General features: G+C 38.6%; 2 protein-coding genes across 8 annotated transcripts in view; one reads left to right on the plus strand and one right to left on the minus strand.

Moving 5' to 3' along the window:
* Nucleotides 1–6,721, plus strand: part of FNBP1L (formin binding protein 1 like) — a 56,659-nt gene extending 49,938 nt beyond the window's left edge. For 2 of the 3 annotated variants that reach the window (XM_066325224.1, XM_066325222.1), the window contains 5 exons: nt 1,495–1,604; nt 2,180–2,312; nt 2,759–2,853; nt 3,348–3,496; nt 3,873–6,721. In XM_066325224.1, coding sequence (XP_066181321.1) covers nt 1,495–1,604; nt 2,180–2,312; nt 2,759–2,853; nt 3,348–3,496; nt 3,873–4,051 — 666 coding nt within the window. In that variant the 3' untranslated portion in view covers nt 4,052–6,721. The remainder of the gene's footprint in view (nt 1–1,494; nt 1,605–2,179; nt 2,313–2,758; nt 2,854–3,347; nt 3,497–3,872) is intronic. The other variant, XM_066325223.1, reaches the window with a different exon arrangement.
* A 1,075-nt stretch (nt 6,722–7,796) lies between these two features.
* Nucleotides 7,797–14,056, minus strand: part of BCAR3 (BCAR3 adaptor protein, NSP family member) — an 89,524-nt gene continuing 83,264 nt past the window's right edge. For all 5 annotated transcript variants that reach the window (XM_066325216.1, XM_066325217.1, XM_066325218.1 and 2 more), the window contains 5 exons: nt 11,849–11,964; nt 10,890–11,061; nt 10,574–10,697; nt 9,478–9,690; nt 7,797–8,696 (listed from right to left, as the gene is read on the minus strand). In XM_066325216.1, coding sequence (XP_066181313.1) covers nt 8,509–8,696; nt 9,478–9,690; nt 10,574–10,697; nt 10,890–11,061; nt 11,849–11,964 — 813 coding nt within the window. In that variant the 3' untranslated portion in view covers nt 7,797–8,508. The remainder of the gene's footprint in view (nt 8,697–9,477; nt 9,691–10,573; nt 10,698–10,889; nt 11,062–11,848; nt 11,965–14,056) is intronic.

A 14,056-nucleotide genomic window follows, 5' to 3' on the forward strand; every position in this document is an offset into this window, starting at 1 on the left:
GTTTTCTTAGAAGAGTTTCTGAAGGGAACAGGAAGTTTGTTTATGTCTTTTTGCATCTCTGGACTTTGAGACTATACACAGTGTATATTCTTCTTCCTCCAGAAAGAAACACTTGTTTTATTTTGGAAACATCATATCTTGATTTCCCTTCTCTTATCTTGTATTCTCTTCTTAAAAAGCAATGAGATTGATTTTACAAGTGCAGAAAAGTTGAGGGGGTGAGATTTTAAGGGGGGATGTTGGAAACTTGGCAGCTGAGCCTAAAGTTTGTGTCAAAATCTCAAAGTCAAATTTCTGTAAACTTTCTTCTTGACAAAAGAAATGCTGGCCAGTTTGGTTTGCCTCCATGGAGGGTTACTGGAATGGCAAGTGGGTTTCTATGAATAAACCAACTTCCTTAGGCAGAGGGGATCACAAAAAAAACCAAACCCCAGAACAAAACCCCAAAAAACCCACAAACCCCAACCTTTGGTTATTAAGACATCTACCATATTTCCTTCTTAACACCGTCAGTGTCTGTCACCCTGAGGAGAAGAGTTTTCACAACCAACTTGCAAGAAACATAAAGGTCTCTTCCCATGTATTTCATACCAAAACCCTTCTTTCCTGCTTATTATAATCTTGGCCAAGTTTGCAATCAAGTTTGCAGGTTTGGGCTTATAACAAGAGGTGGTCTTAAATTGGCCGGTTTATGACTTCTTTTCAAGTTTGGGAAGTAGGAGGGGTTTTTTCCCCTCCCTGAAGTTTTTGGTGGTTGCTTGCCTTTTTTTTTTTTTTTTTCAAAAAAGGTGACTTGGAATATTTGAGCAAGTTTTGAGTCAAATAAGCAAATTTAAGTAAGAATTTTTATATTTTAACGTTTTTTTCTGTGCTGTGTGAACCAGTTTTACTTGAGGTAACATCCATCAGAATTTTGTAAGTTTTTATATGTTTTCTAGGATTGCTAAAGTTCTGGAACAGAACTGTAATAGGGCTTTGGAGTGAAGATCCAAAATACAGTATTTTTCTTTTGATACCATCTAAATGACCACAGAACACACTCCAGAGAAAGAAACAACTTATATATATACACACACATACATGTATATAATTATAATATATGCATCTTAGATTTTTATTCTGACTAAAATTATTGTATTAAGTTACTAAATATTATTATATATGTTCTGACTTCAAATTAGTATTTTCTAAATCTTTAAGTGCAGTGGATGTAAGAGGAGGTACACGACTTCAGAAAAATAAAGTCTAGAAATTTGGAGTTACCTGTGTGAGCCAACTGCTAGAGAAGGCAGAAAGCCCATTGACTGAGTGTCTACACTCTGGCAGCAGGAACATGCATTTATTCTGTGCAGTCTTTTGTAGAGCTGTCTGTCAAGTAGAGTTTTTAAGAAGGTCCATCTGCTTCCAGTGAGCACTGTCCATGTGTGGGTATGTCAGTTCAGCTGCCCAGACCTGTGCATGCAGCAGCTTGTTTCATAGTATTTCTGCTTGCAGGGCCCTGCACTGGAAGATTTCAGCCATCTCCCTCCAGAACAAAGACGCAAGAAACTGCAGCAGAGAATCGATGAACTTAACAGAGAGCTACAGAAGGAAACAGACCAAAAGTGAGTGCATTTTTCTGGAGGGTTCTGTCGTGGTCCTCTCTATGTTTTTTTTTACATCCTCTGCCTAAGCCAACAGTGTTCAAAGGCTAGGAGACAATACGTTAGGCCAGGCTATTAAAACACCTTGTAAAGTTCATTGCTATGTTGCTTTACTGTAATACTCACTTTGATTGTAATACTGCATAGGGAGCATTGGCTCCAAGATCGTGCATTAAAAAATGTGTGGGTCCATTGAGCAAGATAGCTGCAACTTCGTGCTTTAAGAACAGAACATGACTAATATATTGGAAATCGTATATAACAAACAGTATGGCAAAAAGTACTGAGACTGGATAGGTAAAAGTCAACAGCTGGAGTCCTTGTGTACCTGTGCACAACACAAGAAAGGAAGGCAGAGGGCTAAGATGGCAGAATGGGAGAAGGATTTAGGCATGGTGTGAAGATCAGTAGTTCCTTGTTGCTGTGCTTGGTATCTAATCACAGTTCAGGATCTCATACACATTATTTTAGCTTTAATGAATCAATACTATACAATGAATCAATATTATTAACTGCCATGTTTTGTATGTTTTTAGAGATGCTCTCATCAAGATGAAGGATGTTTATGAAAAAAATCCCCAGATGGGTGATCCAAGCAGTTTGCAACCAAAATTGATTGAGACTATGAGCAATATGGACCGTCTTCGGATGGAAATACACAAGAATGAGGTTAGATTCTAAAATAGTTTCTTGGAAAATGTAAATGATTGGTACAATTGTACTTTGCCTTAGAGATTTTAAATACAGCACCCAGCAAAACTACTTGAGTAGAGCTCCTGATACAATTTTTTGTGGGGTGCTGTATTGTAAAGTATCTTCATCTAGCTAGAATAAGGATGTACATTATTAAAGATGTAAACTGTTCAGAATAATATATTATTCACTTTTTCTGAAATTCACATATAATTAAAGATTTTTTTCCTTACACTAGTATGGGGTGTAGGCTAAGTAAACATAAAGGACAGGTTTATGCTTTATGTGAAGTAATTATGAGACTTGACATTTGCAGCAGTCTCTGTGTGGCTGTGAACTGTCTGCAGTTCAATACATTTGTTAAATGTGCTGGTTTAAAATCAATTTTTCTGTGACACCATTATTTGTTTTTTTTCCCCAAGGCCTGGCTCTCTGAAGTTGAAGGTAAAGTAGCAGCCAGAAGCGACAGGCGGCACAGCAGCGACATCAACCACCTTGTCACCCAGGGCCGAGAGAGGTCACTATTCTGTCTCTTCTGCTTTAGATCCTGTGCTAGAGTCTGTACAGCTCTCTGATGATTACAGGGGTGATGGGTGTTATTTATCCTCCCGAAGTGTATGTCCTTCTAAAGGAAAATCTTAACCAGCCCTGACTTCTAGAGGTCACTTCATGCCATTCTGGTAACGCATAAAAATAGTCTAATTGAAACACCTGCTCATTAAATAGCAGTGCCTTTTAAACTTATCTTATTCCATTGCATAAGGCTCACTAGTTTTCTGTGTTCTGTGGAGACAGGTATGTTAAATTTACATTTCTTTTTCTAGCAGAATTCAGTCTGAGCTTTTGCTAGATGAGTTTTTTCAGTAAATCACCTCTGACAATAATAGAAAAACTGCTAACAGGAATTCCAAACCAATAGCCATGACCTTCCTTTCTGTGATGCATGGATGTCGTGAGTTTTAGAGCCAAGAAGTCCTCAAGAGTCCTCATGCTCTAATCATTGCATTCTAGCCCTGAAGGGAGTTACACGGATGATGCCAACCAGGAAGTTCGTGGCCCTCCACAGCAACACGCTCATCCCAATGAGTTTGATGATGAGTTTGAAGATGATGATCCATTACCAGCTATAGGTCATTGCAAGGCAATATATCCCTTTGATGGTAAGGTTAACAACATGTACTGAGATTCTCTGACTGTAGGGCATGAATGATTGGTTATAAAGAAGACAGGTAAAATGATTTAAAGCAAATTACCTGTATGAATAACTAATTGCTTAAAAGATTGGTGAAGATACATTATAAATTACTTTAATTCATGAGCAGTACTTGTGCGGTTTTAAGATAAATATTAGCACAGCTATTGGAAAATACTCAGCTTTACAAGTTGAGACTTTTTTTTTCTGTTTGGCCATATGTTGTCTTACACACGTTTTTCATTCTTCCTGTTTATATATAATTTGGAAACTATGCCTTGGGAAAAAGATGGTTTGAAATTCTGTCTGAACAGTGAGACTTCTTTGCCTCTTGTTTTTCCCAGGTCATAATGAAGGCACTCTAGCAATGAAAGAAGGGGAAATTTTGTACATTATTGAGGAGGACAAAGGAGATGGGTGGACAAGAGCTCGAAGACATAATGGCGAGGAAGGCTATGTGCCAACATCATATATAGATGTAACGCTAGAGAAAAACAGCAAAGGTGCAGTAACCTATATCTAACAGTAAAACTGGCAGCTCTCAGTTGTACATTCCCCAGGGAAAATAGTGGAAAAACTGTAAGTTACACAGGCTCATGGAAAGAATTACAGAATCAGAAGTCAGCAATGATCTGTTGTTTGCATGGGGAGTTAGCTGTAATTCTTTTCAGAGATGACCACATTAAATTATGCATCTTACACTGGTCTGTAATTTGGACCATCGTCTTCTGCTTTTCTGCTTTACAAAGCACTAAATCCAATCCAGCTATTGAACTGAAAAAACCCAGGATTCCTGCTTGTTCTGTGGAATACTTAAGTTTTTATAGAGAACTGAAAAAATACTTACATTTTAAAGATCTCTTAAGATTTACTGCTCCCACTTTTATGACTTAGACTATATTCTTAAAACAGTGATCTTTTTCCTCTAATAACTAACTGAACTCAGTTACTGAAAATTATTAATTTCCTTCCTTAGCAAATACTTGGCAGCTTTCACTTCTTAAACAGGAAAATGTTTTCTGATTCTGAAAGTTCAACAAAAATACTCAGGAAAAAACATGATTAAGGACAGAAAGTCCACTGACCTATCTCCTTCCTTTTTAGTACTTGTAATGTAGAATGTTCTGTATTGGACATTACGTCATTGTTTTAACTCTAGATACCTTGAACAAACAAAAAAAGATCACATGTAGTGCTTGATGTCTTACTGAAAACTCTCAGCTCCTGACAAGGGAATGATTTTATCTTAATCTGCCTGTAAACTAAGTCTTTGAATTGTATTGTGTTTAGTCTAAAGACAGTGTCTTAAACGTGCAGTAGTTCTCCTCATTGTTAAATCACTGAGGATTATAAACCGCATTGCACAACTTGATTGCTGGGGGAAGAAGCTGATGTTGTATTTCTAATGAGAGTTTGTGGAATTAAGTACAAGGCTAATGTATAGCCACTGAGAATGGCCTGTTAGAACTGAGCACGCTTCTCTGTCTTCTAAAGGCCTTCAGTAACTTTGTTCTTTTCTTTTTCCTCTTGGACTGCAGGTTCCTGAAGCGGGTTTCTGAGAAAATGGGCGAGATCTTGAAGGAGGTTACATGCAGCTGCTGGGGGGGTGGGGGTGGGGAGGGGAGGGGTACTAGACTGGGAGGCCCAAGGGAAAAGCTAGTTGCATGAATGCATGCAGACATACATTTAGTAGTCACTAACATCTTAGCATCTCCATATATAGGTAAGGATGTATTACAAAATCTTCAATTTGTGCAGGAAAATAGAGTTCCATTACCAGAGCAAAAAGGCTACTGCTCCTAAAACTGCTTTATTTTCATTGTCCTAGGTTGTCCCAGGTGCACAAACTATATTTTAGCTTGTGCTACATTTTGATTTTCTCAATTATGCTCTTTTCCAACTCACTTTTATTGGCAGTCATTTAGAGCCTTGTGTCAGTTATCAGTCTGCCTGTGCCACCTCCATGCTCGCCGTTAACCTCCTCCTGCATGCCTAGGACAGTCAGGCATGTTCTGTGTAACACTTTGACATCATTGCTCCTCTTATTTTGTAACAAATAATTTTCTTTAAATATCTTCAGCACTAGAGTTTCATCCCAGTATCCATGTATGCTGCTATAACAATACCACTGCAACCATCATTACATTCCAGATGTTTGGCATAACTGATAAGCAACTGTAAGGTATTTTGTTGATTTGGGGAAATAATGCATCTCAGCTCTAGCCTACAATGCAATCAAGAGAAACTCCAAGAACTGTGGTCCATCTTCAGCCCTTCAGTAACCTGTTGTGAGCACTGACAGCCTGGAGCACAACCAGAGGATTCACCACTGCAAGCTAATGACTGTTTTCAGAAGTCAACCACTTGCCATTCAACTGCTGCCTTAAACTAGAGTGCCTAAATCTGTTGTTTGCCAACACTACCACTTACAGTATCCCCCAAAGGGCTCTGTGTCTCAGCTGTTTTCACAGTGCTGCAGCTGCTGAGGTAGCCACGGTAGGTGTTTTCTAGAGCTCTACTTTACTGGATACATGGTACATCCATGAATTTTATACATTGAAACGTGTATCTCTTCATTTGACTTTAATATTTTTTTAAAAGATTTTTATGGAAACTGTCTTTTAGTTTTTCACTATGACGTTCCAATTTCAATTACTGCAGTGCTAGTCCATTTCCAGGTGATGCTTCATTGTATGGACCAGGTGACATTTGAGTGATACTTCGTAATGATCTTTGTGCACTTTTACTTGTAAACAATTGAAATTTGGATATGTTTATACGTGTAAATATAGTTGTCTGCAGTGCCCCTATTGCTTATGTTGTCTTGCCTCCCATTTGTGGTTCTATTAATAAAGACATCATACCTGATTGATTAGGGTGATAAGATGTAGACTAGAGATGTTGGGGGGAGGGATACTTACATCAACACAAGCTTGTCAACCCAGCCACCTGCTGTTTGGCAGTGTATTATGGAATAATAATTAAAACATCCTGGTTTTTTTGGGTCTGAAGCAATATGTGGATGCAGCAGTGCTGGATTCTTTTTCATTTCAGTGTTATTTGGAACTGTACTACCAGTAAAACTGAATTTGAGTGACTTGTGTAGAGGTTTATTCCTTTTGTTATGTATACCACTATTACACAGCTTGACCTAGTGTACTTTGGGGCCTATTAAACTCTAAAGTTTAGATTTTTGGAGCTTGTATACAGGGTTATTTATATAATAATGTGACATTACTCAATACTGACAAAACTACTTAGGTAGTTTTTTGGGTTTGGGGGTTTTGGGGGGGTCTTGTTGGGATTGGGGTGGGTTTTTTGGTTTTTTTGTGGGTTTTTTTTTCATTTTTTAAAATCTAGTGCTTTTTTATTTTGGAGAAAACTCAGTGATCCTTGTGGGTCCCTTCCAACCCAGAATGTTCTGTGATTCTATAATTCTGTGATGAGGAAGAAATGTGATCTGTGTGTTTTCTGGTTAAGGGCCTGTAGTCTGCCTGGCTAACAGCCTTAAAGGTCAGTAACAAAACTTCCTGGTAAAATACTAAATGTTCTTTTCACACTACTGTTTGTTTTTCTGAATCCAGGATTTGCTTCCTTTGGAGGCAGGTTGCTTTCAAGAGGGATAGTGCAACTTGTATGAGGGTTATTAAACATAGGAAAAAGCATTTGTACTTGCACAGCTTATAAATCACTTATTCTAAAATTCTGAACGTGAGTTGTCTTAAAGAATCAGACATTTTCCAGTAATTTTTAATCCTTTTTTTGTGCACATGTTGATTTCCTAAATGTTAAATGCTTTGTTTAAAAATAGTGTTCTCTGTTGAGAATATTTTCATGGAATAAAAAATCTTTCATGGTCTAAGTGATTAGCTTTCCCATTTGTCTTCTGTTAAGATTGACAGGCAGACTTTTATATGAGATCTGTACACTCTTGTTCTGGTGGTAAAAACCTCTGCTGTGATTGCAGAGGAGGAACAGGTTTTGATGTTGGTTTTGTTGTTATCCTACTCCAATACTTTCAGTGCTCTAAGTAACATCTCACTCTAGAAATAGGCTTACTGACAACAAGCACATGCAGCTCTGACTGTAGTTTTTAAATATTTGTACAACATCTGAGGATAACCCTTAGTCACCAATTCTGTATATGACAAAGTGGGATTTGCTGCTAAGACTTTGTATAATGAACTCTGTCCATGCTGATTTCCTATAGAAAGTGGTAACACCTTATGCTTTGCCTTCATCCAAGGAAAAAGTACTTACCAAAGTGATTCACCTCAGTAAATGAAGCAAGTTTAATACATACATACACCCACATTTACTCATGTCTGAAAGCATTTTAATTAGCTGGATTGTTTGTTCTTGCCATTTCATCATTCATTCCTGGCAGAGTAGCTGTCGTGCAGGCTCCAGCAAAAGCTGAAGTATTACAGATGCTGTCTTAAATAAAAGGGGAAGTTGTGCCAACACAACAGACACAGACTAATTTTCTAGTTTCATAGGCACAGTGATGTCTGAGCCTTCTGGTTACAGATAAAGGATCACTTCTGCAACTGGTAGTGTTTATGTGATTTGTAAATATGCAAATTATTTTGCAAAAAGATACACTTCACAATTCTATCTACAGGGTTTTTTATATTTGTTAAAGGAATATTATACAACAAATTTTCTGCCCTGTCAGATAATTAATCTATCATTTTATTTACACTATTTGCTTCATCTTAATATTTAAGATGCCAGTGCCCTTACTCCTTGACATCATTAAAACATTGCAACTTTGGGGAATTAAAGGGATAACCTAACTGTAAAGGGATCAGTAAATAAATAATTTGTTTAGAAATCAGTAGTTTTAAAACAAGTGTGCATTGTGCAGTTAAAAGTTCTAAACATCTTTTGAAATGCAAGAAGTTTGTGCAGTATCAAATTGCCTGAAGAATGCTAAGGTTATTTCAAGTATATCACTTCAATAGTGTCCCCAGAGTTCTATATACTTAATTGTTCCACCAGCTTCGCTGGAGGAGGTTCCAGTTTTCGGGAAAGTGCAGTTAAGATCCGGCTGAATTTCTCGTATCTTTCACTTTGATTAACTTGTGCTCCTTTGCTGCCCCAGAGCAATCTCATTTGAAATTCTGTCTTGAAGATTTCACTCAGCTCTTCATCTGGCTGGAAACCTAGTAAGTAAAAAGAATCCCAGAGTATCATCACCAGGCAAATTCTTTTATTCTGCAGAAATGGCTTTTAAACTGTCTTCTATACAAATAAGCTGTAGTGCACTGGGTTCTGTTTGCACAATGATTTCAACAAGCTCATAAAACTGAAAATCCTTTCCAGCATTGACATTCTACTAACACTGATGTCTAACACTGGGATAGGCCAGCCTGGCTCAGTTCTAATCTCTAGAATTGTCATTGTAGTCAGGCCCTAAATATAATTACTCATATATATATATATATATACATAATATACATACTGCCTACAGAAATTACTGTATTTCTCTTCATTCCCTTAACTTTTCCACTGCAAGTGCAAAAAATAAAGTCACATTGTTAACATGCTGCTGCTTTCTGGCAGTGAGAGGTCACAATCTCAGTGCTGCAACTTGCACTGTTGTAAAGAATCTTAGGGTGGTATTTGGTTGTAATAATCAGAGTGGGAATTTTATATTGTACAGAAGACAGGAAGTTAGCCTCGGTCTGTACTGTACTTCTGTTGAATTGCCAGAAGGGTCAGCATATTGAGTCATGAGGATTTCAAATCTGTTTAGCAAAAATGGAGAGCTTTTGCTGGAGAGCTGTAGTTACAAGTCATTTACTGTCTGCTTTTAAACACTATTATTGTTGTCCTCACACTGAGTTTCCTGCAGGCCATTTGCTGCTCTCTCAGCTCCTGCCTTAGAGGAGAAGACTCTCTGTGTGCCAGCAGGGCACTGGGGCAGGCACAGGCCTCTCCTACCTTGCAGCAGCCGCTCTGCCGTCCGGCCAAACGTCGGGGCGTGCTGGGCGATCAGGCGAGCTGTGCCCAGGTGCCTGAGCATGATTTCACCACTTTGGTCACTGCTTTCCCACAGCTCCAGGCCTTCAAAAACAACAGCCTGGCGCTCCATCAAGGTAACAAGAGGCATCAGCAGTGGCACAGTTATGTTGTTCTGTGGAGCACTGATAGTTTCTGGAACAGAGTAACGATCACATATATCATCATCAGACATTACTGTTAATTGAAGAAGGTATTGGAACTGCAGTGTTCTTTTTTAACGTTGGAAACTACTATTTTTCTTCCATCTTTCAAATGGAGGTCAAATAGACTTCAAAAAATCTTACCTTAAATATACCTGTCCTACCAGTTTCCAGTGAACTGACTGGGGAAGACCAACACAAATTTGTGTTGGAAAGCTGCATTTGCTACAGGGGAAAGCTCTGCTGAATTACTTGACAGTGAAACAGAGATTTTAAACACTTTAAGTTTTAAACACATATTTTAAACATTTTCAAAATTGGTCATTCCAATAAAAATATCCACGAGGCTAAAAAGTTTTTTCACTGTTTACCTATTCTCTCAGAGAGATGTTCTGAGAAATTATTTTCTCTGCCTTGTATCCCTTTTGAAACTAGAACTGCAGTGAATTTGGCACAGGGGCACCTAATGCAACCAGAGTTACCCAACCCATTCTCCTTATTTGAGGATTCATTCTCTGATGTAATATGCAAAGCAAATAAGAAGCAAAATCTGCCAGAAAAAAATCTCCAGTCAGGAGAGATACTTTTATTTTTTTCTTGTTTTTGTGGCAAGATGATGCAATGTGTCAGTTTCTGCTCAACACGGAAATAGGGATGTGGGAAGAATTCTGCAGGGATACAGGCACACAAACATACTGATGTTTGGTTGGCAGACTGCTTCCATTCATAATCATACAGCATTATACAAGTTTACACAATCATTTTAACATACAATGCACAGCTATGGAAAGAGCAGCTGCCTCATCTCCCCGCACAGGAAATCAGTAGGGGGAGGGTTAAAGTGCCAAATAGAAACCAGTGTCATTCATACTCACTAGTCCACTCGTCTTGTCCTTCATGCAAAGCTTTGCAAGATGGTTTCAGCTGTTTTTCATACATAATGGCAGTCTGGGTATAACAGTGTCTTAGAGCTGTCCAGGTTTGTTCTAATCTACTGATCTGTTCATGCAAAACAGAGAATAGCCATTATTGACTCCACAGCAGGAAAAGTTCATTGCTAGTCAGGGTCATAGAATAGTAATGAGGACTATTTTGATGTTCTCTCTAGTCTTGAAGAAATTGCTCAAATTAAACTAAATAAGCCATCAAACAACTCCACATTTTGGAACATAAAGAAAAACAGATTTTTACCTGTGGCATTTCCAGTGCTTTCATAATAGCAGAAAATCCATATAAATCCCCTAGTGACTCCTTCAGCTCCACAGCAACTTGGATGATCCTGTTTAATGTTGCTGCTCGATCTTCTACATTTCCTGTGCAACCCAAGATATCAACAGCTATTCCTATTGCCATGGTATTGTGCCTGTAGTGAAACAATTAATGCAACAAATCACAAATAATTAAATTTACATATGTTCAAAGATCAGTTCAAAGGTGTATTTTCATCTTTGCATGCCCAGCAAATTAAGTCCTGCCAACATCTTTGCACCAAAACAAATAATCAAATATGGAATAAATACACACAGGCTTTAAATGAATGTTTTAGTAAAATCTCCTAAGATACTACTAACTATACAAAATTCTGCTCAAGCAACGAATGAATGAATACTTCTGAGAAAATTGCCACAATTCCCTTTGTCACAACTCCTGTGACCTGCCCCCAATATCTCAGCAAACTACTGAAATATGAAGCAGACAATGTAGATCAGAACACCGAAAGTGTTCCCCTTCAACTTGTACAGAGGTTTTTCAAAGCTTTGCTGATAATCTGTTACTTTATTAGATCCTCCTGCCACATGCAGAAGGATACTACCTTTCAGTCTTGTGCACACACACACACGCTTAGATAGATTATAGATCCCCTGAATTTTAGTTCACTTGAGCTTGTAAAGGAGAGCTGATGGCATTCAGCTGTTCCAAGGAACAGCTTTCAACACCTTTCCCCTTTCCCTGTACTACGTGACAGTTGTCTTCAACCTTTCAAAATCCTTTCCTATACAAAAGGAATTTACATACCATCTCAGTAAATAATCTGTACATGTGAATTCAGGGAACATGCACGAGAGCATTCTTGAAGGAAATGAGGACAGTGCAGCCATGTCTTGAGCTCCTGGCCATCTGCCCTGGCAATGAGGAACAGGAACATTTACCTCTCAATCAGGTCGAGGCGCAGCTGATGTCCGTAAGGCAAAGTGATAAGTTCAAGACCAGAGTTCCTTCCCATATTCCTCCTCATCTCTTCAGAAACTTCTAGTATCCTTGCCACCTGTAAAGTGCAAAAAACTCTGCATGAATTTTGAAGCTAACATTTTTCAGAAACAAACCCTCTAGCCACAGAGAACTCCTCCAGGTAAGTGCATGGAATACAGAGCTAAGTGCACAGCATGCAACACTGTAATACAGGCACCAATGAAAACTTAAACCTATGCATGTTCAGTGCCTTACACAAAAAAACCAAGGAATTTTTTTTTAAATTATGCAGCCACCAGAAAACATAAAAGGTGTGACCAAAATGCTTTACCATACTCCATCCCCTGCTTCCAGAAAGGGATTACTATGCAGCTTCCAGGAAATGTAGTGTGCTCTCAGCCTGATCCTTTTCAGAGAGCCTCTGCTCTTTGCCTTAAGGACATACACACTTGCTTTTGTCTTTTTCCTTTCCAAAAAAACTACTGCTTAGAATGTTTGCAGTTACACAGGGTCCTAAAGATGAATTAGGTTCACAGAAGTTCATAAAGATGAATTAGAAAAAGGACTAAGGAGGACACAGTGTTGAGTCCCTAATGAAATTAGTGTGTGAAAGCTGACACCCTTACCAATTTGTATTTTCTTTTTAAACATTGTATTAGCTACTGGTTATCTCAATAACAATTATAATTGTTAATAATAAGCAAAACCACATTAATATGATGGTGTAAGATTATCTGCTGGTTTAAGGCCTGTATGTTGACATATTTATTTTTTAAACCAATCTGCCTGCAATTTTCTGATACACCCATCAGCAGGCTTTTTTGGCTATGAAATGATTAAAACAATCTGAGCTGCACAACAAGCCTCACCAGTACAAAGCAGCACTGTAGAGAAACCTATTTCACTTCTAGAGCAGCAGGAGTGATACGAAGCCCCGTGAGATTGCTATTGACACTGATTGCTATTCCATCACAGGTATGCAAGTGGCAACACTCACCTCATCACTTCCATATGGGGGATTCTTTATTTGAAATGTCATTATTTAAAAGGTAAACTGACCTACTGATGACACACAAGACATACGAACTTTAGCCTGGGATCTCAGTACAAAGCATTCATTCTGGTTCAATTCACAGGCCAATCTCATTGCATCATGCAGTTCTTATCAGTGCAGTCTATGCAACAAGTTGCCAGTAAATGACAGGCATTGGCTCAGCACTTGGAGGTGAACATCAAACAGACTTCTTTACCTGTCCCAGCTAGTTACTGTTCCTGCTCCAAAATCCAAAAATCTGTTTCTGCAAAGCCCTCTAACGACTCCTAATTAATTCCAGTAGGCTAGCTGGTGCCTTATCTCCATTGCAAAGTTTACAGTATTTAAAATAAGAAGTCTAATAATGAGCTAATTGAATATTATATACATACATACATATAAACACACTAGTTCTCTAAGGCATGCATATCCTATACCTTCAAGCCACATACTCTAACTATATATTAAAGATAATCTAGTTATTAAGTTGAAGAAAGGAAAAAGTGAATTTTGGAACTAATGTTAGAGAATGCTGTTAATACTCTTGGAATCATAGTAAAGAAACCTCAATCTACCACTTCTGAGAAGAGTGAGCAGTTGTGAAGCTGAGTTTTTCTGAGTGACCTTGTCTCCATGAAGCCTCACTTAGCAGCAGCCAACAGTGCTACTGAGGACAGAAAAAGCTGTTTGCTGTTGGCAGGCCCCCAGCAGCTGGAAGGACTCATACACTGCCTCCTCCTCCGACCTTCAGTGTCCATCAGAGCAGCAGCACCAGCAGAGTACTACTGATGTGCTTCTTCTGGAGCATCACCACTCCCACTTCCCTTCCTGTCCGCAATGGAGTTGCCCAGTAAGTTACCATGTGTTTCACTTCTCAAACTCCTCTTAAAAGGATTAAAGCCATCAAATCCCAACAAAGTTTGGGGGGTTAGATACCCACCATACCATTTGGTTCCTGTAGCTGCTCTGCAGCAGGTACAACACGCAGTCATGCCAGCAAAGTCATGCAGATTTAACTGCAGTTACATTTCTTTCATTACACGAAGTCATCATCTCATTATGAGATGGTTCTCCAGTCTTTCTCACCCATTAGCTGATCTCCAAGCCCTGGCAGCTGACCAAAGTCTACAAGGTG

The sequence above is a fragment of the Sylvia atricapilla genome, chromosome 9, assembly GCF_009819655.1.
Source record: "Sylvia atricapilla isolate bSylAtr1 chromosome 9, bSylAtr1.pri, whole genome shotgun sequence".
Taxonomy (NCBI): Eukaryota; Metazoa; Chordata; class Aves; order Passeriformes; family Sylviidae; genus Sylvia; species Sylvia atricapilla.